The 27721-nt window shown below is 43.9% G+C and overlaps 2 protein-coding genes across 7 annotated transcripts; one reads left to right on the forward strand and one right to left on the reverse strand.

Moving 5' to 3' along the window:
• LOC311135042 (serine-threonine kinase receptor-associated protein-like) lies at positions 1–10270 on the forward strand. 2 transcript variants are annotated; one of them, XM_084168902.1, is made up of 10 exons: positions 1–104; positions 297–476; positions 580–715; positions 822–903; positions 1003–1075; positions 1189–1288; positions 1422–1559; positions 1800–1936; positions 9512–9661; positions 9814–10270. In XM_084168902.1, the coding sequence occupies exons 2-10, from the start codon at positions 365–367 to the stop codon at positions 9873–9875; spliced, it is 990 nt and encodes a 329-aa protein (XP_084025028.1). In that variant the 5' UTR covers positions 1–104; positions 297–364; the 3' UTR covers positions 9876–10270. The 2 variants fall into 2 exon arrangements, with proteins under 2 accessions (XP_084025028.1, XP_084025029.1); XM_084168903.1 differs by lacking the exon at positions 1–104 and adding an exon at positions 119–199.
• nedd1 (NEDD1 gamma-tubulin ring complex targeting factor) lies at positions 9295–27167 on the reverse strand. 5 transcript variants are annotated; one of them, XM_084168886.1, is made up of 16 exons: positions 26834–27167; positions 25852–26022; positions 25540–25634; positions 25301–25417; positions 24952–25092; positions 15056–15285; positions 14574–14778; positions 13777–13951; positions 13502–13627; positions 13311–13364; positions 12874–12981; positions 12514–12740; positions 12054–12246; positions 11683–11827; positions 11510–11576; positions 9295–11346 (listed from the first exon to the last, which is right to left on the reverse strand). In XM_084168886.1, the coding sequence occupies exons 2-16, from the start codon at positions 25985–25987 to the stop codon at positions 11242–11244; spliced, it is 2124 nt and encodes a 707-aa protein (XP_084025012.1). In that variant the 5' UTR covers positions 25988–26022; positions 26834–27167; the 3' UTR covers positions 9295–11241. The 5 variants fall into 5 exon arrangements, with proteins under 5 accessions (XP_084025012.1, XP_084025011.1, XP_084025010.1 ...); XM_084168885.1 differs by having other exon boundaries at positions 25852–25995; positions 26834–27161; XM_084168884.1 differs by having other exon boundaries at positions 11683–11830; positions 25852–25995; positions 26834–26918.
• Positions 27168–27721: the final 554 nt, after the last annotated feature.

The raw sequence follows: 27721 nt of genomic DNA on the forward strand, positions 1-27721 counted from the left end.
GACTTCCGATTTTCTCAAAGTTGCTAAGCTAGCCAGTTAGTAGCTGCGGTGAGCACGTTTGCAGTGTAACCGGCAGTGGACTGATACATTAAAGCGAGAAAGTGGTGAGTTGTATAACACCACAACCAGTCCTTGTCTTTCACCTCTGAATGATGCGGAGGCGTGGGTCCATGTCATGTAGCTATGAAAGGTGTAACAGGTAGCTAGTATTCTAGCTAAACCAGCTGTAGCTATTTAACTAGTTACGACCAGTAGCTAGCTAGTATAATGTCGAAACTGTGCTTGTTTTGTTTCAGATTGAAGATAATTGTAATCAAATCCGTTGAGCGTTTTACTCCACGTCGCCCATTTCTTTGTCTCAGCCATGGCAATGAGACAGACCCCTCTCACTTGCTCTGGACACACTAGACCAGTTGTGGACTTGGCATTTAGTGGAATAACACCCTATGGATATTTTCTGATAAGTGCATGCAAAGGTACGTTTTTCTGAAGTTACAATTTAAGCAACATAAGTGCTCATTCTTGTCAGAGTTATGTAGTTAGCTAGTAAGTCATTTTACAGCCTTCTACTCCCTGTAGATGGCAAACCCATGTTGCGCCAAGGGGACACTGGGGACTGGATTGGGACGTTCCTAGGTCACAAGGGAGCTGTTTGGGGAGCCACTCTGAACAATGATGCCACAAAGGCAGCAACCGCAGCAGCAGATTTTACAGCGTGGGTTTGACCACTCATTATATTAGACTAATGGCGCACATTACCTTAACATTTTGCACCTTTTGAATATCACCATCCCTGTTAAACGCATTTGTTTCCCCATCAGTAAAGTGTGGGATGCAGTGTCAGGAGATGAAGTCCTCACCCTGGCACACAAGCACATTGTCAAATCTGTGAACTTCACACTGGTAAGAAGATACAAACTATTTGAGTTTGAACATAGTGTGGACTGTGGAAGCTTTAGTCATAGTTGTGATATCCTTTTCCTGTTTCTCTGAAATCCCTAGGACAGTAATCACCTGTTGACGGGGGGAAATGATAAGATGTTGCGCATTTTTGACATGAGCAAGCCAGATGCAGGTGAGTTGTTATTATTATGAGTAGCTTTCATGAATGTAGTTTTACTCAGTAAACTGATTGTGTGGAGTGTATTTTATTTCAATATTATGTGTGTCCACCTGTGCATTTTGCAGAGCCACAAGAGATTGCAGGCCACCGTGGTGCCATAAAGAAAGCTTTGTGGTGCAACAATGATAAACAAATGTTATCTGCTGCAGATGACAAAACTATACGGTGAGAAGTATAGCTTTGCATTTGATAACAGTACTGTATGGGGGGAAAAATTATCAATAATAGTAAGGTATGGGATAATGTATTTATCAATAAATGGTGTTGATGCTTGATGTCATGGTGGTGCTGTGTCCAGGCTTTGGGACAGGAGCAGTACGGAGGTGGTGAAGAGCCTGTCCTTCGAGGCGTCGGTCAGCAGCATGGAGTACATGCCTGAGGGAGAAATTCTGGTCGTCACTTACGGCAAGACCATCGCTTTCTACAACGCCCTCAGGTATGGCACACAACCATCAGCCTTAGAAAAACTATATTGCACTAAACCCTAAAATGCTTCTATTTAGTTGAATCGGCTATTGTGAAGGACAGACAGTAAAACAGTATTGTGAGCAGTCATATTACAGTATGTCTGCTGTTAATCAAACCCATTGTCTAAAAATGTACAGTGGATGGAGATGGAGAGTATGAGATTGTCTACAACTTGTCTGAGCTGATGACAAAAATGCAATGTTTCCAGCCTTGACCTGATCAAAACCGTTGACGCTCCTGCCTCCATTCACTCTGCCTCACTTCACCCAGACAAGGACTTCTTTGTTGCCGGTGGAGATGATTTTAAAATCTACAAATATGACTACAGCACTAAGGAGGAACTAGGTAAATCCAACCCCAAAGAGCTACAAGGTTTTCTTAGATTGCGTCTTTGTATTTTTCCTCATTTCCTTTGAGGTGTGTATGTATAAATGTGTACACTGGGTGTACAAAACATTAAGAACTCTTTCCATGACAGACTGACCAGGTGAATCCAGGTGAAAGCAATGATCCCTTATTGATGTCACTTGTTAAATCCACTTCAATCGGTGAAGGGGAGGAGACGGGTTAAAGAAGGATTTTTAAGCCTTGAGAGATGTACAGTGGGGAGAACAAGTATTTGATACACTACCGATTTTGCAGGTTTTCCTACTTACAAAGCATGTAGAGGTCTGTAATTTTTATCATAGGTACACTTCAACTGTGAGAGACGGAATCTAAAACAAAAATCCAGAAAATCACATTGTATGATTTTTAAGTAATTAATTTGCATTTTATTGCATGACATAAGTATTTGATCACCTACCAACCAGTAAGAATTCCGTCTCTCACAGACCTGTTCGTTTTTCTTTAAGAAGCCCTCCTATTCTCCACTCATTACCTGTATTAACTGCACCTGTTTGAACTCGTTACCTGTATAAAAGACACCTGTCCACACACTCAATCAAACAGACTCCAACCTCTCCACAATGGCCAAGACCAGAGAGCTGTGTAAGGACATCAGGGATAAAATTGTAGACCTGCACAAGGCTGGGATGGGCTACAGGACAATAGGCAAGCAGCTTGGTGAGAAGGCAACAACTGTTGGCGCAATTATTAGAAAATGGAAGAAGTTCAAGATGACGGTCAATCACCCTCGGTCTGGGGCTCCATGCAAGAGCTCACCTCGTGGGGCATCAATGATCATGAGGAAGGTGAGAGATCAGCCCAGAACTACACGGCAGGACCTGGTCAATGACCTGAAGAGAGCTGGGACCACAGTCTCAAAGAAAAGCATTAGTAACACACTACGCCGTCATGGATTAAAATCCTGCAGCGCATGCAAGGTCCCCCTGCTCAAGCCAGCGCATGTCCAGGCCCGTCTGAAGTTTGCCAATGACCATCTGGATGATCCAGAGGAGGAATGGGAGAAGGTCATGTGGTCTGATGAGACAAAAATAGAGCTTTTTGGTCTAAACTCCACTCGCCGTGTTTGGAGGAAGAAGAAGGATGAGTACAACCCCAAGAACACCATCCCAACCGTGAAGCATGGAGGTGGAAACATAATTATTTGGGGATGCTTTTCTGCAAAGGGGACAGGACGACTGCACCGTATTGAGGGGAGGATGGATGGGGCCATGTATCGCGAGATCTTGGCCAACAACCTCTTTCCCTCAGTAAGAGCATTGAAGATGTGTCGTGGCTGGGTCTTCCAGCATGACAACGACCCAAAACACACAGCCAGGGCAACTAAGGAGTGGCTCCATAAGAAGCATCTCAAGGTCCTGGAGTGGCCTAGCCAGTCTCCAGACCTGAACCCAATAGAAAATCTTTGGAGGGAGCTGAAAGTCCGTATTGAACCAGCGACAGCCCCGAAACCTGAAGGATCTGGAGAAGGTATGGAGGAGTGGGCCAAAATCCCTGCTGCAGTGTGTGCAAACCTGGTCAAGACCTACAGGAAACGTATGATCTCTGTAATTGCAAACAAAGGTTTCTGTACCAAATATTAAGTTATGCTTTTCTGATGTATCAAATACTTATGTCATGCAATAAAATGCAAATTAATTACTTAAAAATCATACAATGTGATTTTCTAGATTTTTGTTTTAGATTCCGTCTCTCACAGTTGAAGTGTACCTATGATAAAAATGACAGACCTCTACATGCTTTGTAAGTAGGAAAACCTGCAAAATCGGCAGTGTATCAAATACTTGTTCTCCCCACTGTATGTGTGCCATTCAGAGGGTGAATGGGCAAGACAAAAGATGTGTGCCTTCGAACGGGGTATGGAAGTAGGTGCAAGGCGCAACGGTTGTGTCAAGAACTGCAATGCTGCTGGGTTTTTCATGCTCAAGTTTCCCATGTGTATCAAGAATGGTCCACCACCCAAAGGACATCCAGCCAACTTGACAACGGTGGGAAGCATTAGTCAACATTGGCCAGTATCGCTGTAGAACGCTTTCAACACCTTGTAGAGTCCACGCCCCGACAAATTGAGGCTGTTCTGAAAGCAAGAGGGGGATATTAAGGTGTTAGTGTGTGTATATATGTGTGTATATATGTATGTATACAGTGAGGGGAAAAAGTATTTGATCCCCTGCTGATTTTGTACGTTTGCCCACTGACAAAGAAATGATCCGTCTATAATTTTAATGGTAGGTTTATTTGAACAGTGAGAGACAGAATAACAACAAAAAAATCAAGAAAAACACGTCAAAATGTTATTTCCCTCATTAAAATGCAAATCAATTTATTAGTATTTGACCCCCTCTCAATTAGAAAGATTTCTGGCTCCCAGGTGTCTTTTATACAAGCTGAGATTAGGAGCACACTCTTAAAGGGAGTGCTCCTAATCTCAGTTTGTTACCTGTATAAAAGACACCTGTCCACAGAAGCAATCAATCAATCAGATTCCAAACTCTCCACCATGGCCAAGGCCAAAGAGCTCTCCAAGGATGTCAGGGACAAGATTGTAGACCTACACAAGGCTGGAATGGGCTACAAGACCATCGCCAAGCAGCTTGGTGAGAAGGTGACAACAGTTGGTCCGATTATTCGCAAATGGAAGAAACGCAAAAGAACTGTCAATCTCCCTCGGCCTGGGGCTCCATGCAAGATCTCACCTCGTGGAGTTGCAATGATCATGAGAACGGTGAGGAATCAGCCCAGAACTACACGGGAGGATCTTGTCATTGATCTCAAGGCAGCTGGGACCATAGTCCCCAAGAAAACAATTGGTAACACACTACGCCGTGAAGGACTGAAATCCTGCAGCGCCCGCAAGGTCCCCCTGCTCAAGAAAGCACATATACAGGGCCGTCTCAAGTTTGAATCATTCAGATGTTCATTGGCAGAGGAGAACTGGGTGAAAGTGTTGTGGTCAGATGAGACCAAAATCAAGCTCTTTGGTATCAACTCAACTCGACGTGTTTGGAAGAGGAGGAATGCTGCCTATGACCCCAAGAACACCATCCCCACCGTCAAACATGGAGGTGGAAACATTATGCTTTAGGGGTGTTTTTCTGCTAAGGGGACAGGACAACTTCACTGCATCAAAGGGACGATGGACGGGGCCATGTACTGTCAAATCTTGGGTGAGAACCTCCTTCCCTCAGCCAGGGCATTGAAAATGGGTCGTGAATGGGTATTCCAGCATGACAATGACCCAAAACACACAGCCAAGGCAACAAAAGAGTGGCTCAAGAAGAAGCACATTAAGGTCCTGGAGTGGCCTAGCCAGTCTCCAGACCTTAATCCCATAGAAAATATGTGGAGGGAGCTGAAGGTTTGAGTTGCCTCAACCTTAATGACTTGGAGAAGATCTGCAAAGAGGAGTTGAACAAAATCCCTCCTGAGATGTGTGCAAACCTGGTGGCCAACTACAAGAAACGTCTGACCTCTGTGATTGCCAACAAGGGTTTTGCCACCAAGTACTAAGTCATGTTTTGCAGAGGGGTCAAATACTTATTTCCCTCATTAAAATGCAAATCAATTTATAACATTTTTTACATGCGTTTTTCTGGATTTTTTTTGTTGTTATTCTGTCTCTCACTGTTCAAATAACCCTACCATTTAAATTATAGACTGATCATGTCTTTGTCAGTGGGCAAACGTACAAAATCAGCAGGGGATCAAATACTTTTTTTTCCCTCACTGTACACAAAATAGTCCAAATTGGTGAAGTGAAATGAAAAAAATTACTTGTGCTGCAAGTCTCTTGGGGTAAAAGTGGTGCGTGCATATGTATTCACCCCCTTTGCTATGAAGCCCCTAAATAAGATCTGGTGCAACCAATTACCTTCAGAAGTCACATAATTAGTTAAAGTCCACCTGTGTGCAATCTAAGTGTCACATGATCTGTCACACGATCTCAGTATGTATACACCTGTTCTGAAAGGCCCCAGAGTCTGCAACACCACTAAGCAAGGGGTACCATGAAGACCAAGGAGCTCTCCAAACAAGTCAGGGACAAAGTTGTGGAGAAGTAAGTCGCTCTGGATAAGAGCGTCTGCTAAATGACTAAAATGTAAATGTAAAATGTAAGTACAGATCAGGGTTGGGTTATAAAAAAATATCCAAAACTTTGAACATCCCACGGAGCACCATTTAAATCCATTATTTAAAAAATGGAAAGAATATGGCACCACAACAAACCTGCCAAGAGAGGGCCGCCCACCAAAACACATGGACCAGGCAAGGAGAGCATTAATCAGAGAGGCAACAGAGACCAAAGATAACCCTGAAGGAGCTGCAAAGCTCCACAGGAGAGATTGGAGTATCTGTCCATAGGACCACTTTAAGCCGTACACTCCACAGAGCTGGGCTTTACGGAAGAGTGGCCAGAAAAAAGCCATTGCTTAAAGAAAAAAAATTACCAAACACATTTGGTGTTCGCCAAAAGGCATGTGGGAGACTCCCCAAACATATGGAAGAAGGTACTCTGGTCAGATGAGACTAAAATTGAGCTTTTTGGCCATCAAGAAAAACACTATGTCTGGCGCAAACCCAACACCTCATCACCCCGAAAACACCATCCCCACAGTGAAGCGTGGTGGCAGCATCATGCTGTGGGGATGTTTTTCAATCGGCAGGGACTGGGAAACTGGTCAGAATTGAAGGAATGATGGATGGCACTAAATACAGGGTAATTCTTGAGGGAAACCTGTTTTGAGACTGGGATGGAGGTTCACCTTCCAGCAGGACAATGACCCTAAGCATACTGCTAAAGCAACACTCGAGTGGTTTAAAGGGAAACATTACATTTCTTGGAATGGCCTAGTCAAAGCCCAGACCTCAATCCAATTGAGAATATGTGGTATGACTTAAAGATTGCTGTACATCAGTGGAACCCATCCAACTTGAAGGAGCTGGAGCAGTTTTGCCTTGAAGAATGAGCAAAAATCCCAGTGGCTAGATGTGCCAAGCTTATGGAGACATACCCCAAGAGACTTGCAGCTGTAATTGCTGCAAAAGGTGGCTCTACAAAGTATTGACTTTGGGGGGTTGAATAGTTATGCACGCTCAAGTTCTGTTTTTTTGTCTTATTTCTTGTATGTTTCACAAGAAAAAATATTTTGCATCTTCAAAGTGGTAGGCATGTTGTGTAAATGAAATGATACAAACCCCCAAAAAATCCATTTTAATTCCAGGTTGTAAGGCAACAAAATAGGAAAAATGCCAAGGGGGGTGAATACTTTCGCAAGCCACTGTACCTTGTCACAACACAACTGATTGGCTCAAACGCATTAAGGAAAGAAATTCCACAAATTAACTTTTAAGAAGGCATACCTGTTAATTGAAATGCATTCCAGGTGACTACCTCATGAAGCTGGTTGAGAGAATGCCAAGAGTGTGCAAAGCTGTCAAGGCAAAGGGTGGCTATTTTGAAGAATCTCATAAGATTTATTTGTTTAACACTTTTTTGGTTACATGATTCCATATGTGTTATTTCATAGTTTATCACTTATTCTACAATGTAAAAATAAAGTAAAACCCTTGAACGAGTAGGTGTCAACTTTTGACTGGTAGTGTATATTCACATATACAGTGAGGGAAAAAAGTATTTGATCCCCTGCTGATTTTGTACGTTTGCCCACTGACAAAGACATGATCAGTCTATAATTTTAATGGTAGGTTTATTTGAACAGTGAGAGACAGAATAACAACAAAAAAATCCAGAAGAACGCATGTCAAAAATGATATAAATTGATTTGCATTTTAATAAGGGAAATAAGTATTTGACCCGTCTGCAAAACATGACTTAGTACTTGGTGGCAAAACCCTTGTTGGCAATCAGAGGTCAGACGTTTTTGTAGTTGGCCACCAGGTTTGCACACATCTCAGGAGGGATTTTGTTCAACTCCTCTTTGCAGATCTTCTCCAAGTCATTAAGGTTTTGAGGCAACTCGAACCTTCAGCTCCCTCCACAGATTTTCTATGGGATTAAGGTCTGGAGACTGGCTAGGCCACTCCAGGACCTTAATGTGCTTCTTCTTGAGCCACTCCTTGGCCATGTGTTTTGGGTCATTGTCATGCTGGAATATCCATCCATGACCCATTTTCAATGCCCTGGCTGAGGGTACAGTACATGGCCCCGTCCATCGTCCCTTTGATGCAGTGAAGTTGTCCTGTCCCCTTTGCAGAAAAACACCCCCAAAGCATAATGTTTCCACCTCCATGTTTGAAGGTGGGGATGGTGTTCTTGGGGTCATAGGCAGCATTCCTCCTCCTCCAAACACGGTGAGTTGAGTTGAGTTGATGCCAAAGAGCTTGATTTTGGTCTCATCTGACCACAACACTTTCACCCAGTTCTCCTCTGAATCATTCAGATGTTCATTGGCAAACTTCAGACAGCCCTGTATATGTGCTTTCTTGAGCAGGGGGACTTGCGGGCGCTGCAGGATTTCAGTCCTTCATGGCGTAGTGTGTTACCAATTGTTTTCTTGGTGACTATGGTCCCAGCTGCCTTGAGATCATTGACAAGATCCTCCCGTGTAGTTCTGGGCTGATTCCTCACCGTTCTCATGATCATTGCAACTCCACAAGGTGAGATCTTACATGGAGCCTCAGGCTGAGGGAGATTGACAGGTCTTTTGTGTTTCTTCCATTTGCGAATAATCGCACCAACGGTTGTCAACTTCTCACCCAGCTGCTTGGCGATGGTCTTGTAGCCCATTCCAGCCTTGTGTAGGTCTACAATCTTGTCCCTGACATCCTTGGAGAGCTCTTTGGTCTTGGCCATGGTGGAGAGTTTGGAATCGGATTGATTGCTTCTGTGGACAGGTGTCTTTTATACAGGTAACAAATTGAGATTAGGAGCACTCCCTTTAAGAGTGTGCTCCTAATCTCAGCTCGTTACCTGTATAAAAGACACCTGGGAGCCAGAAATCTTTCTGATTGAGAAGGGGTCAAATACTTATTTCCCTCATTAAAATGCAAATCAATTTATAACATTTTTGACATGCATTTTTCTGGATTTTGATGTTATTCTGTATCTCACTGTTCAAATAAACCTACCATTAAAATGATAGACTGATCATTTCTTTTTCAGTGGGCAAATGTACAAAATCAGCAGGGGATCAAATACTTTTTTTCCTCACTGTACATATATATATTGCGCTGCATGAGGCAAATGGTGGTCACACCAGATACTGGCTTGTTTTCTGATCAACCCCCCCTACCGTTTTAAAATATCTTAATTCCCAGTCATGTGAAATCCATAGGTTAGGGCCTAACACATTTTTTTTATTGATTGATTTCCTTATATGAACTGTAACTCAGTAAAATCTTTGTTGCATTTATATTTTTGTTCAGTATGTGTGTATATATACACCCACTCATTGTGACTAGTTAAAATGTTCATATGAATCAATGTCTTTGAAGTCAAGCGTCTCACCTTGAGAAAAACTTCAATGGAATCTTCCATCTCTCTCCTTTGTGTAGAGTCATATAAGGGCCACTTTGGGCCGGTCCATTGTGTTCACTTTAGTCCAGACGGGGAGCTCTATGCCAGCGGCTCAGAGGATGGAACACTCCGCCTGTGGCAGACAGCCGTGGGTAAAACCTACGGCCTGTGGAAATGCGTGCTGCCAGGTGAGGGGGGGCAGACAATAAATCTGTCCCTGTGGTCCATTTCAATTGGATGTCATTCCAGAAATATGAAGTAGCTAGCATTTAGACTAATTTGTTTTCTAATAAAAATTAAGTTAAAAAAATACTGATTAGAATTATTTGTTGGTTCACAGAGGAGCTGATCTCAGACAACTGTGATGTCTCCTACCCAGCTACACCTGAAATAAAGGCCTGAGGTCCAGCACCCAACAACAGAGTTCCTCCAAGAGGAGGGAGGAGCCAGTTGGTCTACACACAACTTCTGGCAGGGTCCCTATCCACTATCCCTAAATTGGGACTAATATGGGGAAGAGATTAACTTTGAGTCCTAACACACACGCTATGTCTGTCAGTGCTCATCCTATTGCAGATTTTACTCCATTTTGACGATGTGACCATGCAGCCTGATCCGGTTTTTCCATTAGGAAGTATTTGGGCTTTATTTGCCAAGCATCAGATGTTAGTTTTTATCAATAGTATATGGGAGAGATGTTAACATTGAGAAAATACATCTTAGTACTTTGCCTCTTTATTCCTATTTTGCAAGTGTTGCAGCTATTTCATTGTTAAATTAAAGAATGTTAACATGCTGTCTCTATGGAACCATTCATGGTGCAAACTGAAAACTAAACAGTCACAAACCAGAATGAATTACATTAACAGATTGTACACAACTAGTATTTATATTCCTCTTCACAAAACAACAAAAGAAACAAATAACTGATGGGCAAACTTTGCAGCGCAAGCACACTTCATAGAGGGCGCTTGGCACCACTTTGCTTACTGTTAGAAAATGATGACCAATATGGCATTTTCTTGCCTAGTCCACAAAGACAGTATCATGATTGTCTTTCACCAAAGGTATGCCCTAATATTTTGTTTCAGTGTGCTAGTAAAAGCCAAAGATACTATCAACTTCAACCATACTATGCTGAAGAGAGATGTATATCGGGCATACAAAACATTAAGAACACCTGCTCTTTCCATGACAGACTGTCCAGGTGAAAGCTATAATCCCTTATTGATGTCACTTGTTAAATATTGCAACTCAATATTAGTGGTGTATTTAAGCGCAAGGTAATGCATCTTCCTATCCCTGGGTCCTTGTTGACCTCTCTTTAAACAAGGACCTAATGCAAGGAGAGAATGGTATGGAATTTGGCTAAAATTGTGCCATGCCCTCACCGGGGCCAGTCCAGCAATGATAACCACAGTCACAGATGATTTGTATGACCAATGCAACCCTGTGACTGATAGCACACTTTGCATAGAACATACTGGTCAACCCTTGGTTAACTACCAGTAAGGCACTTAAGAGTTAATTCATTCCAAGACCCTTGCCAAGTTTGAGATGTACAAAAAGTGTGAACTGGTGAGAATAGAAAAGGGTCCCTGCATGCCATGGGAAGAGATGGAAGGGGTTAAACCAGGACACAAAAAAAGGCTTTGTCTGTGGCACGATTGTCCCACAGAGACCTAAAGCTCTGTGGAATACTTTCTGAGTTGAGAGGGGACAACTGTTTCTAGGGGTGATGAGGTGGTAAATCCATCAAGTCAATCTCTCAGTAATTGGCTCGGAGTCGTTTGTTCTCCTCCCTCAGCTTCTCGATCTCCTCCACCAGCGAGTCGTTGACCGAGTACTTCTCGATCAGACCATGGATCTCGTTCTGAAACGCAGCAAGGAACCAAGAGGTAGGTTAGGGAACTGGAACGACCATGCAGACTGGTTTAGCTAGTGCTTTGTCTTGGACTCAAAATAGTGTGTGGTGTGTAGTGGCCAGTGTGTCACAGTGTACAAATGGAGTAGGACCAGAGGGACATGTCACATACCAGCTGAATGTAGAACTGTTTGACCATCTCCACCTGGAGGTTCACTACGTCTCGGTGGCAGGCGTCCCTGTGGAGGAAATTAGGTTAGCCAAGAATCTACAAAACTAGTGACCAGAGATACGCAAGATGGTTCAGCAACTGTGAGGGTGATCTGCTGTGAGAATGTGCAACACCTGAAGTCTTCCAGGGTCTCATGGATCATGTTGCGGATGAAATGGATCTGCAGGGATGTGAGGGGAGCGCCTCCACCCTCTGCTCCAACAGTCTCCACTATTCTCTCTGATAGAGAGGATGCTACCGCAGAAGACACTGCAGGGCCTGCTGACACAGGGTATTTTCCACTGATTTCATCAACTTAACACTACCACACACTGTTAATGTACTGTTGTGCGTACATAATCTCTCACATGCTCTGGCATACAAATACACAGTAGCCATACACAATTTAAATAGTTATGCATGCTATTATGCATCATAAAAATATTCATTGATTTGACATTATCTACAGCTGTTACCCACACAGAAAAAACAACCACAAACTCACCTGGTGCAGTAGTGGGCGGACCACCATTGAGGGGTGTGTTGTAGCGCAGTTGGGCCTGCATGTCATTGGCCCTCCTCAGGCCTGGTTCAGGGGTGAAGAACAGCGGTGCTGGTTGGCTGTGCGAGGTCTGGGCTGATGAAGTGGGTGGGGTGGGGCCTTCACCCTCCAGACTGGAACCACCACCCTTCTCATACTGTCAATTGAACAGACAACACGTGAAGAGCAGCTTGAACATTTTGACAGGAAAACCAGACTGACTCAATAAGGGGTTTAATTTCCAGTTTGATCCAGCCCAACACTCACATTTGATTCAAGTAATGAAAATCCTTGAGTATTTGTATCAGGTCTGATCATTTTGGTCTGGGAAGACCCCAGGACCAGAATGGAATACTCATGGTTAAAAATGGTCTAAGTCAGCATTCCAAATTGTCCAACAGCTGATTGAATAAGGTAAACTGACCCTTCTCGAGTCCCGTGTGTCTGTCTGCACTGATGGCTCGGCCTCCTCCTCTTTGATTGGTTGAGGGGTCTGGAAGACAGACAGGGGGCTGTAACATCGCCCTCCTCCAGGGGTGCCCAGGGGAGTCTTGCGGTGTGGGGGTCCACCAGAGTAGGAAGGGAGGAAGTCCAGATCGTTTCCTTTCGTCCCACTTGTTACATCTGCTGTCATTCCATGGGTTTTGTAATCTGGAAAGAATGAGTGAATCAATGGTCAATTTGTACATTACATTTAATGAGTTTGGAAAAGTTTGCGGGTTTGTGAAGCTGTGCAGACCAATGTGAACTTTGAATGTCAAGGGACACACAAATGGAATCTCACCTTCTCTGACAGGAGAAAAAATGTCCAGACTGTTGCGTCCCACTTTGCTGAACTTCTCCGTGCTGTTCTGCCCTTCTCCTTCTCTGGAGAACATATCCAAACTGGGCCCTATGGTACATACAAAAAGCCACAAATGTGGTCTCAATCATGTACACAAGTATAGATGATGTACAGGGGACAGTGAACTTCATTGAATGTTTATAGCAGTGTTTCTCAATCCATTCCTGGGTAAACCAGTGGTGCACATTTTTGTTCTATCCCAGCACTAACACACCTGATTTAACTACTCACCAAGCTCTTGATTAGTTGCGTCAGGTGTATAACAGAGGGTTAATTAAAAAAGACATCTTCAACTAATGGTTAGCAGTGCAGGGTGCTCATGAACTTTCAATGAGAACTTGAACTGTAAAAGAGGACATATGGCTTTTTCCACCTACCATTCCCTTTCATTCCACCAGGAGCATCACCACCCATCCCATGGGCTTTGTAATCTAAAGACAAAAAAAAACAAAAAAAAGCTGTCCGTTTACAAGGGAAAGAGACGAGAGAGAGACTGATGACCAAATCCAAACGTAATACCGGTGAGTTTAAACTAAATTGAAGAGTCAAAGATGAGTGGGGAGCTCACCGTCTCTTACGGGGGAGAAGATGTCCAGGCTGTTTCTACCCACGCTACTGAACTTGTCCAGACTGGGCAGGCGGTCAGCACCCGGCTGGCCCTCCGCCTCTCTGGAGACCACTTCCACACTGGAGCCTGCACACACACAGAATGACAATGAGCTCTCTGGACCTCCAGGCTCAGATTTGGGTACCCCTGGTCTAGACCATGAATTGGAAATGGGGTGGTGTTTCAGGTCAGGATGTTGGCCAGGAGTATATTTGAGGTACTAGAGCGAGTCTGACCTGTGCCCTGGGCCTGTCCATCCCCTCCATCTCCCGTGTGGGGTGCAGGCAGGCTAGAGGGGGGTGTAGAGGTGGAGCTGGGGGTAACTGCTGGTAGGTAGGTATTACCCAGCCTGGCTGAGATCCTCTTGCTTGTGTGAGCGCTGGAAGACTTGCTGGACGCCATTTTACTGGACTAATGGGGGGGAAAAAGGGACATGGTTAGCTTGAAAAGGCTAGGTTTAATTGATCTCAGGTAACACATGCCAGTTAAATACCTACGAGCTTCAACACTGTCCCTATTGAGCACAGGATTTAAGATTTTAGAAGCATCTGGTTCTTTATTAGTCAGGAGCCCAGCCCATAGCCACACAATACAGGGCTTACAGCACATGCTGTCAAGAGAAACACTGAACTGGCAAGGTGCATCACGCTGGGAAAATGCTTACTGTAATGACGAAAGGGGACAACATTTCCTATCAAGTGAAGTAGGACACTGTCAACTCAACAGCATTTGTATCACAATAAGTGTCAACTCATTTACATGAATTCAGGAAAGGTAAAAAGAGTTGGTTCCGTACAATATGCACAACAGACCAAAGAAAACTCACACGGTCTTGGCACACCCCCTAGTGCAGACAAATGGCATCCCAAAATCTCAAAACCATTGTCTCTGTCACAGCACACCAGTGGTCCCGAACTAAAATTTCCTCTGAACCCAGTTCAGGAAATTCCAATTGAGGGATTGAAAAGTAACTCATATTTTCAAACCTTGAAAAGGACTATGAATTGAATTGGCGCTGTGGTGTGTAGCCTACCTTGAGGTGTCTGCTCTGGGAGCTCTGGAAGCGCAGGCTGGTGATGGAGGTCTTGTGTGCGGTGGCAGTCTTGGTGGGGGCGCTGAGGTTGCGCAGGTCATACAGATACAGTCTGCCCTGGGTGGAGCCCACTACCAGGCCTGCCCCATCTGGAGTGAAGTCAATGGCCGTCAATGGGGACTCCACACGCATGCTGCGGAGAACACTGCGAGAGAGAACGAGCACACAAAGACAAAATGTCAAGACTACATTAAAGCAAAAGAGACAGCTCTGAAGTCCCTTTGCGCTGTTAAAGAACTAATTACTAGTAAAGGACCGCATCATTGAAAAAATACAAGGTAATTTCAAATGTGAATGTGTTTGACCAAAAAAAATTGCAACAACAAAGCTTGCACAAAAACACCCCAAGGTAACAGGCTTTCTCTCAGTCATACAGTATGTCTCTATACTTGTGCGGTCAATATTAAATCCCAAGCTCTTACATCTTGCTGGAGGTGTCGTAGCAGATGATCTTCTTGTCCAGGCCCACAGTGACAAAGAGCAGGTCGTTGGCTGGGGAGAAGGCCAGGCCCGAGGCGGGGGCCTTGTGGGCTCCATCAAACACATGCAGCTCCTTCTGAGTGTTGGCGTCCCACAGGACCACTGAGCCACTATCTGACACACTGCCCAGCAGGGAGCGCTTCACCACAGAGTACTTCAGGTCGTGGATGGGCTGAGGTGGGAGGAACAGTGTTATTTTAGACCTATGATCAGGGCTCTAAAGTGTGACCATTTCGGTCATATATGCTCTTAAATATTTTGCTGCAACCTGACATTTTATTTTGGGAGCACCAGGAGCCTAGAAAGATAATCACAGATATTTGTTTTAATGATTAGGCTTCACTGTAGCACTGTTTATTTTTATATTTTTTGTAATTTAGCAGACGCTCTTATCCAGAGCGACTTAGTTAGTGAGTGCATACATTTTCAAACTGGCCCCCTGTGGGACTTTGTAGAGATAAAAGATATGACCCACATTACTGGCGCAATGTTGTTTTTTTCTGTCGTGAATTGGCTATACATTCATTAACCATTTCGCGGGCGGTTCCAAAACCACTCGTGGGCATTTGCTTACACCTTATTCAGTCATGTAACCTCATTAGCTAGCTAACTAACAACCTGGGCCCGATTTACCGATAGCGATGGAACTTAGGCTTGTAAGTGTTTTAACAATACATCTTTCCTACAATGGCCAAAGATGTAACATGTTCCCCAAAACACCACGCAGTGAGTCGTTGAGGCATGTGACGATATCGCCTAAACATCAGACTTACCATGGTTACACCATTGATATTCAGTCTGAAAAAAGTCGTAAGGGTCTCTACAAGCCAAAATGTTGAATAAAATGGTATTTTACACTTACTTTACCGTTGTCTGTGCTGTTGGTCCTTTTGACGATAGGAAGAGGAGATGGGGTATCCACAGGAAAGCATTGTTTACTCGACTTTTTGCGGCGCCAGTAGGTTCTGTCTCTTGTGTTTTCAATCTCCTGACACATTGTATGTGATGCACAATAGCAGAATGTAGTCGACCAAAGCACGTTTCCTGCAATCAGCTGGAAGTATTTGTGAAATTTGCCAGCTGATTGCGTGGGACGACGTTCGGTCTGTGGTTCGGCTAGGCCATATTGTGCAAATGTTTATCACGTGCGAGTTGCGTCAGTATTGAAAATACAAAACCGGAAAAACAAACCGATTACAGACCAGCGTACTGAAGGTCAGGTTGACAACACTTCCCTGTCGATATTTTGACTAAGATTCCCTCCGACATACTTTTGTCTGCCGATTTTGGCCATAAGTTGAAACAAAGTTTGTTCAACATTCTGACTTTTAAATGGGACTGTTCGAGAATGCTGAGCCTACATGTTAGAGATGAGCGTGTAAGTATTTCACTCTCAGATTCTAAAAGAGGATAGTGTCGATACTGATAGGATTAAAAGAACAGCAGTGCTGCTCTCGGATCTGCTTTCTCCATTCAAATCTTACCTTAAAAAAAAGGGACAGTTCATAATTTTCTAAATGTATATTAATCTCCAGCACCACACCAACATAAACTACATGTGGACACCTGCTCGTCGAACATCTCATTCCAAAGTGATGGGCTTTAATATGGAGTTGGTCCCCCGTGCTACAACAGCCTCCACTCTTCTGGGAAGGCTTTCCACTAGATGTTGAAACATTGATGCGGGGACTTGGTTCCATTCAGCCACAAGCCCATTAGTGAGGTCGGGCACTGATGTTGGGCGATTAGACCTGGCTCGCAGTCGGTGTTCCAATTCATCCCAAAGGTGTTCGATGGGGTTGAGGTCAGGGCTCTGTGCAGGCCAGTCAAGTTCTTCTACACCGATCAACAAACCATTTCTGTATAGACCTCGCTTTGTGCACAGGGGCACTGCCATGCTGAAACAGGAAAGGGCCTTCCCCAAACTGTTGCCACAAAGTTGGAAGCACAGAATCGTCTACAATGTCATTGTATGCTGTAGTGTTAAGATTTCCCGTCACTAGAACTAAGGGGCTTAACCCGACCCATGAAAAACAGCCCCAGACCATTATTCCTCCTCCAAACTTTACATTTACATTTTAGTCATTTAGCAGACGCTCTTATCCAGAGCGACTTACAGGAGCAATTAGGGTTAAGTGCCTTGCTCAAGGGCACATTTACGTCATTTAGCAGACGCTCTTATCCAGAGCGACTACAAATTGGTGCATTCACCCTATAGCCAGTGGGATAACCACTTTACAATTCTACTTTTTTTTTTTTTATGTTTTTTTTTTTTTGGGGGGGGGGTAGAAGGATTACTTTATCCTATCCCAGGTATTCCTTAAAGAGGTGGGGTTTCAAATGTCTCCGGAAGGTGGTGAGTGACTCCGCTGTCCTGGCGTCGTGAGGGAGCTTGTTCCACCATTGGGGTGCCAGAGCAGCGAACAGCTTTGACTGGGCTGAGCGGGAACTATGCTTCCGCAGAGGAAGGGGAGCCAGCAGGCCAGAGGTGGATGAACGCAATGCCCTCGCCTGGGTGCAAGGACTGATCAGAGCCTGAAGGTACGGAGGTGCCGTTCCCCTCACTGCTCCATAGGCAAGCACCATGGTCTTGTAACGGATGCGAGCTTCAACTGGAAGCCAGTGGAGTGTGCGGAGGAGGGGGGTGACGTGAGAGAACTTGGGAAGGTTGAACACCAGACGGGCTGCGGCATTCTGGATGAGTTGTAGGGGTTTAATGGCACAGGCAGGGAGCCCAGCCAACAGCGAGTTGCAGTAATCCAGACGGATTTACAGTTGGCACTATGCATTGGGGCAGGTAGCTTTCCCCTGGCATTGCCAAACCCAGATTCCTCAGTCATATGGCCAGATGGTGAAGCGTGATTCACTCCAGATAACGCGTTTCCACTGCTCCAGAGACCAATGGCAGCAAGCTTTACACCCCTCCAGCCAACGCTTGGCATTGCGTATCTTAGGCTTGTGTGCGGCTGCTCGGCCATGGAAACCCATTTCATGAAGCTCCCGACGAACAGTTATTGTGCTGACGTTGCTTCCAGACGCAGTTTGGAACTCGGTAGTGAGTGTTGCAACCGAGGACAGATGATTTTTATGCGCTACACGCTTCAGCACTTGGTGGTCCCGTTCTGTGAGCTTGTGTGGCCTACCACTTTGCGGCTGAGCTGTTGTTGGTAAGGGTAGGTAACAACACATCTGCCACACTGATCCTCAACACGGGGGCCCCTCAGGGGTGCGTGCGCAGTCCCCTCCTGTACTCTCTGTTCACCCATGACTGCATGGCCAGGCACGACTCCAACACCATCATTAAGTTTGCCGACGACACAACAGTGGTAGGCCTGATCACCGACAACGATGAGACAGCCTATAGGGAGGAGGTCAGAGATCTGGCCGTGTGGTGCCAGGACAACAACCTCTCCCTCAACGTGACCAAGACAAAGGAGATGATTGTGGACTACAGGAAAAAAAAGAGGACTGAGCACGCCCCCATTCTCATCGACGGGGCTGTAGTGGAACAGGTTGAGAGCTTCAATTTCCTTGGTGTCCACATCACCAACGAACTATCATGGTCCAAACACACCAAGACAGTCGTGAAGAGGGCACGACAAAGCCTATTCCCCCTTAGGAGACTAAAAAGATTTGGCATGGGTCCTCAGATCCTCAAAAAATTCTACAGCTGCACCATCGAGAGCATCCTGACTGGTTGCATCACCGCCTGGTATGGCAACTGCTTGGCCTCTGACCGCAAGGCACTACAGAGGGTAGTGCGTACGGCCCAGTACATCACTGGGGCAAAGCTTCCTGCCATCCAGGACCTCTATACCAGGCGGTGTCAGAGGAAGGCCCTCAAAATTGTCAAAGACTCCAGCCACCCTAGTCATAGACTGCTTGCTCTGCTACCGCACGGCAAGCGGTACCGGAGTGCCAAGTCTAGGTCCAAAAGACTTCTCAACAGCTTCTACCCCCAAGCCATAAGACTCCTGAACAGCTAATCATGGCTACCCGGACTATTTGCACTGCCCCCCCACCCCATCCTTTTTACGCTGCTGCTACTCTGTTAAGTATTTATGCATAGTCACTTTAACTCTACCCACATGTACATATTACTTCAACTACCTCAACTAGCCGGTGCCCCCGCACATTGACTCTGCAACGGTACCCCCCCTGTATATATAGCCTCCCTACTGTCACTTTATTTTACTTCTGCTCTTTTTTTCTCAACACTTTTTTTGTTGTTGTTTTATTCTTACTTTTTTTGTTTAAAATAAATGCACTGTTGGTTAAGGGCTGTAAGTAAGCATTTCACTGTAATGTCTGCACCTGTTGTATTCGGCGCATGTGACCAATAAAATTTGATTTGATTAGATTTGATTTGTTGCTCCTAGACATTTCCACTTCACAATAACAGCACTTAAAGTTGACGGGGCAGCTCTAGCAGGGCAGAAAGTTGACAAAATGGCTTGTTGGAAAGGTGGCATCCTATGACGGTGTCACGTTGAAAGTCACTGAGCTCTTCAGTAAGGCCATTCTACTGCCAATGTTTGTCTATGGAGATTGCATGGCTGTGTATTCAATTTTATGCAGCCGAATCCACTAATTTGAAGGAGTGTCCACATACTTTTGTATATACAGTGTATGTGAAAATAGCGTGTTTCTATGTTTTGTAGTAAAAATATAGGAAGATAAGCATTTGCAATGACATCAACCAATTATTAGGCAAAATCACGACGCACACCAATGTTGTCATTGGAAACGCTTATCTTACGCTCTTTTCGTACTATAAAACATAGAAAGACAATTTTTCATGTTGATGTTGGGGTGGTGCTGGAGATTAATATGACGTTGAAACATTTCCCTTTAACATAATTATTCCACAATACTGATGGATCAGCTCCTAGTGAGATATTACCTATGGCTGCAAAGAGGCGGCTTATTCTTAAATGTAATGTTCTCTTCTTTTTCAAAAACAATACACACACACACACACACGACAACATACAGACATGCACAAACAACAAGACCCACTTGTTCTCACCCCTTATCTCCAGTGCCTGCACTACTCTCCGCCACATTTCCTCAAGTTTCACCATTTTGTTCCCATCAGTCGCCCACGCTCTTTCAATATTTTGATAAAGCATATTATTTTTCCATTGTCTTAACGATTGAGGATTGGTTGATTTCCAGTATATACACCCCATCTGGTAACGCACTGCACCCTCATATGACATGTCTTGACATATGCAGACGGATTAAAAGTTAATTCTATACATTAGTTTATGTTGGTTTCAGCATACATTTGTCATGTTCCAACATTCCCTCCATCCAATATCAGTTATTTTTAAGTAATAATAATAATAATAATAATATGCCATTTAGCAGACGCTTTTATCCAAAGCGACTTACAGTCATGCGTGCATACATTTTTTTGTGTGTATGGGTGGTCCCGGGGATCGAACCCACTACCTTGGCGTTACAAGCGCCGTGCTCTACCAGCTGAGCTACAGATGGTACTAAGTCTTGGTACCATTAGTTAATATTTTTTTCTAAGCGGTTGTCAGTTGGATAGGCAAGGTTTTGTATATCTTACCTATCATATGAATATACTTTTGACTCAAATAGGATTCTCTCAAGATTTCAAATTGAAATTTCGTTAAAGGTTTCATGCAAGTTGCATGCATTTGAAAATATCTACATTGTTCAGTGCAAAATTGCTTTTTAATCCTATCATGGAAATATATTTATTTCCTATTACCAAGTAATTTAAGGTTTCTATGCCTTTAGTTTCCCATGTGGGCCAATTGATTGGTGCATTCTGAAAAGGTATCCAAGGATTGTTCATAGGGTTTTTTGGAAGTAATATTGGTTCTTATAGAATCGGTTTCAGTTCTTAACTATAAAGTTATTAATGCTTTATCCTTTGAAAACACACATGAATAGATTGTAGGTGAGCATACACATCTTCAATATGTACCCATTGTTCCTCTTTAGTGCATTAACAGCATGTCTCAAGTAAAAGCCTTGGGTGGCAAGTTGATACAATTCCAAGTTTGGAAGGTTAAAAACACCCTCAGACTTAGGGAGATTCTTTAAGTTTTATTGGCCCATATAAAGTCTTATGGACGAGTATACTTTAAAGAAAGTCTTCGGTGGGGTAATTGGTATTACCTAGAATAAATATAAAAACTTTGGGAGCCTGCCATTCTGAAGAGGTTTATTCTACCTATAAGATTTATGGGAAGATTGTGTATAAAGATAACTTTATCCCAATACTCAACAATATGAAAGCAGATCTATTTAAATGGAACAGTGTACAAAATATTAAGAACACCTTCCTAATATTGAGTTGCACCCCCCCCCTTTTGCCCACAGAACAGCCTAAATTCGTCGGGGCGTGGACTCTACAAGGTGTCGATAGTGTTCCACAGGGACGCTGGCTCATGTTGACTCCAATGCTTCCCACAGTTGTCAAGTTGACTGGATGTCCTTTGGGTGGTGGACCATTCTTGATACACATGGGAAACTGTTGAGCGTGAAAAAACCCAGCAGCGTTGCAGTTCTTGACACAAACCGTTGCGACTAGCACCTACCTACCATACACCGTTCAAAAGGCACTTTAATATTTTGTCTTGCCCATTCACCCTCAATAGCACACATACACAATCCATGTCTCAAGGCTTAAAAATAATTATTTAACCCATCTCCTCACCGTCATCTTCACTGATTGAAGTGGCTTTAACAAGTGACTGACCTAGATTCACCTGGTCAGTTGATGTCATGGAAAGAGCAGGTGTCCTTAAATGTTTTGTACACAGCACATTTGCTGTTTGTTGCCACTTATTAAGCATCCTAACTATATTTTTTGTGGTCTACTTAAAAGGATTGCTGTAGATCAATTATTATTTTTCCTATTGCCATTATTTCAGTAGTTTTTATATCCTGAGACGAGTATTCTGAAAATATTTTTAGCGAGGGGGGCATTGAGCTTTCAATATTGGTCAGGTATATCAGGAGATCGTTGGCAAAAAAAGTTTACTTTATATTCATGTTTACCAATACCTGTTACATTTGGTTTGTGTCTAATTATTTCTGCAAGCGGTTCAATTGCCAGTGCAAACAGGAGGGGCGAGATGACATCCCTGTCTTGTGCCCCTATCAGATAATGTAAGTGTATATTTTTGCTTTAGGATATAATATTTTTATTAAATGTATTAATTCAGCTGGTAAGTTGAAAGCTTCCAAAGTTCAAGATGGTCAAAAGCCTTTTCGGCATCAGCCATTATTGATAAATCTACACTGAACGAAAACAAAACGCAACAATTTAAAAGATTTTGAGTTACAGTTCATAAGGAAAATCAGTCAATTTAAATAAATGAGGCCCTAATCTATGGATTTCACATGACTGGGAATACAGAGATGCATCTGTTGGTCAAAGATACCTTAAAAAAAAAAAAAGGTAGGGGCGTGGATTAGAAAACCAGTCAGTATCTGGTGTGACCACCATTTGCCTCATGTAGTGCGACACATCTCCTTCGCAGAGTTGATCATGGCCTGTGGAATGTTGTCCCACGCCTCTTCAATGGCTGTGTGAAGTTGCTGGAACACGCTGTCATACACGTCGATCCAGAGCATCCTAAACATGCTCAATGGGTGGCATGTCTGGTGAGTGTGCAGGCCATGGAAGAACTGGGATATTTTCAGCTTCCAGGGATTGTGTACAGATCCTTGCGACATGGGGCTGTGCATTATCACGCTGAAACATGAGGTGATGGCACGGATGAACGGCACGACAATGGGCCTCAGGATCTCTTCACGGAATCTCTGCATTCAAATTGTAGTCGATAAAAAGCAAGTGTGTTAGTTGTCCATAGCTTACGCCTGCCCATACCATAACCCCACTGCCACCATGGGGCACCCTGTTCAGCAAACTGCTCGCCCACACGCCACCATACACCCTACACTGTCTGCCATCTGCCCGGTACATTTGAAACCGGGATTCATCCGTGAAGAGCACACTTCCAGCGTGCCAGTGGCCATCAAAAGGTGAGCATTTGCCCCCTGAAGTCAGTTACGACACCAAACTACAGTCAGGTCAAGACCCTGGTGAGAACGACGAGCACGCAGATGAGCGTCCCGGAGACGGTTTCTGACAGTTTGTGCAGCTATTATTCGGTTGTGTAAACCCAGTTTCATCAGCTGTCCGGGTGGCTGTTCAGACGATTCTGCAGGTGAAGAAGCTGGATGTGGAGGTCCTGGGCTGGCGTGGTTGCACGCGTTCTGCAGTTGTGAGGCCAATTGAACGCATGCCAAATTCTCTAAAACGACGTTGGAGGAGGCTTATGGTAGAGAAATGAACGTTCAATTCTGGCAACAGCTCTGGTGGACATTCCTGCAGTCAGCATGCCAATTGCACGCTCCCTCAAAACTTGAGACATCTATGGCATTGTGTTGGGTGACAAAACTGCACATTTTAGAGTGGCCTTTTGTCCCCAGCACAAGGTACACCTGTAAAGACCATGCTGTTTAATCAGCTTCGTGATATGCCACACACGTCAGGTTGATGGATTAGCTTGGCAAAGGAGAAATGCTCACTAACAGGGATATAAACAAATTTGTTCACAACATTTGAGAGAAATACGCTTTCTGTGTGTATGGACAATTTATGGGATCTTTAATTTCAGCTCATGAAACATGGAACCAACACTTCACTTGTTTAGATTTTTGTTCAGTATAAATTGAGACCTGCCTATGATGCATCTTAATTGTCACCAAATGTTTTATTGTCTTTAATCCTTCAGCCACATATTTATTTGATGACCAGTAACAAACCCAAGTGCCTACCATCCAGGGACTGGGTAAGAATTGGATAAGTATAGGGTAAATCCATTTGAATTCAATCACTTTTTCACAGCACCCCTTCTGATTTTAACGAAACCTTCCATTCATATTTGCCCCATGTAGAAGCGCTCAGAAAGTGACTTTTTTTTAACCTGAACGTTAACCCATTTTGCATACCCCACCATACCATGAGACCCTGTCTTCAAGAACATGTTGTCTCAACCGATGGCAGGCACAACACAAAAACCTCAGATGTGTAATAGGGTTTAAGCTACAACATATGCAAATTAATAAAATAATCGACGTTAAAGGTTTAAAAATTAAATGTTTTATTCCTAAATGTTTTTTCCCCCAATAAATAATAAAATAGTTTGACAACACTAATCTTTTAAATGATCAACTCAACCGTTTATATCTTTTCCAGTGACAAAGACATGGACGTCTCATGGTATCTCCCGAGTGGCGCAGTGGTCTAAGGCACTGCATCGCAGTGCTAGCTGTGCCACTAGAGATCCTGGTTCGAATCCAGGCTCTGTCGTAGCGTGACCGGGAGACCCATGGGGCGGCGCACAATTGTCCCAGCGTCATCCAGGGAAGGGGAGGGAATGGCCAGCAGGGATGTAGCTCAGTTGGTAGAGCATGGTGTTTGCAACGCCAGGGTTGTGGGTTCGATTCCCACGGGGGGCCAGTATGAAAAAAAAATAATGTATGCACTCACTAACTGTAAGTCGCTCTGGATAAGAGCGTCTGCTAAATGACTAAACATGTAAATGTAAATGTATGCAAAATAGGTCAACTTTGAGCACCTTTATCTCCTGAATGTTTTGGAATTCTGTTTTGGCAAAAGGTTACTTTCTGACCACTTTTTCAATGGGCAAACATCTATGGAAAGTTTTGTTTAAATCCAAAGGGATGCTGTCAAAAAGTGATTGAATTCAAATGGCCTTACCTTATAAGCAAAAGGGCCTGGTTACAGTATTAATTGTGTCAGGGCCAACAGAACACTCACCTGGTTGGTGCCGTGTCCAAAGGCCTTACTGGACAGGTTGGTGGTGATGCTGTGCAGGATGATGTCACCACTGGTGGAGCCCGATGCGATGTAGCTGTCACTGCCGTTAAAGGACACGCACGTCACCTCTTCTTTGTGGTCCTGGTGAGAGAGCGGCGGTACACAGGCGAGGTAGATTGTGTTGGTGATAAAGGTAACTCCAAAATGTCTATCTACACTGAAAGCTTTGCCCAAGATCAAGTGCAATGTTACATAGCACCAGGTGTTCAGGTGAGATTTGATCAAAAGATAAGTGCTAGGACATAGTTCTCATGGGTAGGGTCACAGGTGCTGGTAAGACTGAGGGTACCTTAAGGGTGCGATGAAGCCTCTTGGCCTTCAGATCCCAGATGTTGACTGAGTTATCAAGCCCCCCGCTCACTAAGTACTGGGACGTCGAGTTCAGACTCACGCGGGTCTGCTTTTTCTGTGGACACAAAAAACATTATAGTAATGTGACACGTTCACAACATGCGAGAGGGCAATGAATTAGAATGGAACTGAAATTGCGTCTTTACTGGCCCTGGCTGTCAGGCCTCGTACACTCACCCCCTCTGCAAGCTCCACCACTGGGATAGGAGAGGACTTGAGACTGGATACCACCAGCTTGTCTCCTATACTGCTGGCGCTTACAAGATACTGATCTGAGGAATCAAGTCAAGGCAACCAACTACATATAGTAATTTATGGCACAGAACAACTAGGTGGACCAGAATTATTTAATCAATAAGTAGTTTACATGAAGGTGTGGGGGACTGCTCACCACTCCAGTTCAACTAGAATATGACAGAGCAAAAGGAAAACGAAAAGTAAACCATTATATGTACAGGGACATGCCCAGAGTGTTAGTAAGAACGATACTGTTGCTGCTCCAGCACACTTGGGCCACAGGGTGTGTAGCGCTGTGTGGGTTGAACTGTTCCAACACTGTCATGGAGGCTGAGTCCCAGATCTTCACACAGTCGCCTGACGATACCAGGCGCGTCACCTCCTCCATGGTAAGGGCTGCAGAGACAACGACAGCTGTCAGTGCTGGAACTCAACACACACACAAACTACAAGTCAAAGAAGTCTTGAGGTCGCAGTGGGTGTCTTTTCTCTGCTCAGAGCCTGATATGACAAAGAACCTGAGTGTTCTCAATGAGAGAAACCTCCAGCTAGAGAGAAAGCCCATGTTAAATCAACATAATTATTTCACAAACAGCTAACGTTACATTTCACCCCTAAAAACTAGAATGACCTAGCCAGCTAACGTTATAGTAGTAAGCGAAATAATTTTCAAATAAAAAACTTCTAATTACGTTTCAGTAGCTAGGTACTGTAGCTGGCTGGTTATTTAGGTTATTGACCAACGTTAAATTAGTCTAAATGGACATACGCTGAGAAAGTGCATGCATGTTAGCTAGCTAATCATTTATCAGCTAGTTACTAAGCTAACTACAGTACTATGTATACTTTATGTTAGTCAAAAAGAGCATAAGAAAAACATTAGCTAGCTAGCCAACAAAGCTAAAAAGGTAACGTTAAACAGCTAGCTAGCTAACGTTGACTATTCAAAAGTATCAAAATCTGCAACAAAGTTGCTACAAATAACTAGTTAGATACCTAGTTAACCACCGGGTAGCTAGCTAGTTGAGACTACTTATGTGCGGAAAGAGTAGCATGCAAAACTAACGTTAGCTAGCGGCTAAGTTTGGTCAAGTAACGTTAGCTAGATTAGCTAGCTAGCCAAATACAGTTAAAAGGCTTTGGGTTTGGTTATATACACTATCTAGCTAACGTCATTAGTCGATGCAAGCTAGCCAGTTCATGGCATTCATGCAAGGAAGATAGGTTTACTTACTTGTTACTGATGTCCTTGTGAAACTGTCCAATTAATTATCCTAAAAAAAATTCAAAAAAACTTTGACAAGAGTTTGAGCGCCCAGCCACTACGGCATAACATAACGTACAAAAAGGAATAGGCAAATTAGTAGGCTGACTTTGGACTGCTGATACTTGTTTGTCAAGCAATCAATATGTAAATTGGTATAAAATCAATAAGAAAATACGTTGATTTTAGTACAAACAAAAACCATTCAGGGCCGAGTCAGACAGCGGAAGAAAATATGGTAAAATAACACCTCCAGACCAGTGTGCAAGCCACTTAACCATAGCCCATCAACTACTCCAGGAGCGCCACATGATCTTCTTCGGTGGAGTTAAACGGTTGGCATCCAATATGTTGCATTACCGCCCCCAACTGAACTACAGTATAAATCCATTACACTTTGTGATACAAAAATGGGACAAATAAAATCAATATATATTTTTAATTACCCTACACTCATTAGAAACCCACTACCCCATTCCACTACTTTGACCCTATCTGGTCCTGCACCATGCCAACGGTCTGGGAGGACGGGACATCACCACTCAACACACCCTGTAACTCTTCTGAAGTCAAATCTTGTGTATCCAAATACTTCTCTGCAGCTGCCACCACATTTATTTTCTGTGATTTAAGTTCCATTTCTGCAGTATAGTTGATAACCATTGCTAAGAAGCCAGCCTTACTAAAGCATATATCACTCATTGGCCTATCCCTCTGTGCTGGCACAGATCTACTACTCCTCTCAGGGTCCCTCACCCTTGACCCATCCTCCTCTACCTCAGCATAGGACACCTTCAGCACTACTCTGACTCTAGCCACCTCAACCTGCCTCTCTCCCACCGGACATTTCCGATCCCC

Source organism: Coregonus lavaretus (assembly GCF_964263955.1).
Source record: "Coregonus lavaretus genome assembly, chromosome: 9".
Classification (NCBI taxonomy): Eukaryota; Metazoa; Chordata; class Actinopteri; order Salmoniformes; family Salmonidae; genus Coregonus; species Coregonus lavaretus.

Bases quoted from the DNA above. Each gene is read 5' to 3' on its own strand.
- nedd1 (XM_084168884.1), bottom strand. From the start codon at position 25,987: ATGGAGGAGGTGACGCGCCTGGTATCGTCAGGCGACTGTGTGAAGATC. The intron at 13,365-13,501 runs GTGAGCTCCCCA...TTTTGTCTTTAG, and splicing joins CTTCTCCCCCGTAAGAGACG to ATTACAAAGCCCATGGGATG. The intron at 12,247-12,513 runs GTCAGTTTACCT...TTCAATTGACAG, and splicing joins ACACACGGGACTCGAGAAGG to TATGAGAAGGGTGGTGGTTC.
- LOC311135042 (XM_084168902.1), top strand. From the start codon at position 365: ATGGCAATGAGACAGACCCCTCTCACTTGCTCTGGACACACTAGACCA. The intron at 904-1,002 runs GTAAGAAGATAC...TGAAATCCCTAG, and splicing joins AATCTGTGAACTTCACACTG to GACAGTAATCACCTGTTGAC. The intron at 1,560-1,799 runs GTATGGCACACA...CAATGTTTCCAG, and splicing joins GCTTTCTACAACGCCCTCAG to CCTTGACCTGATCAAAACCG.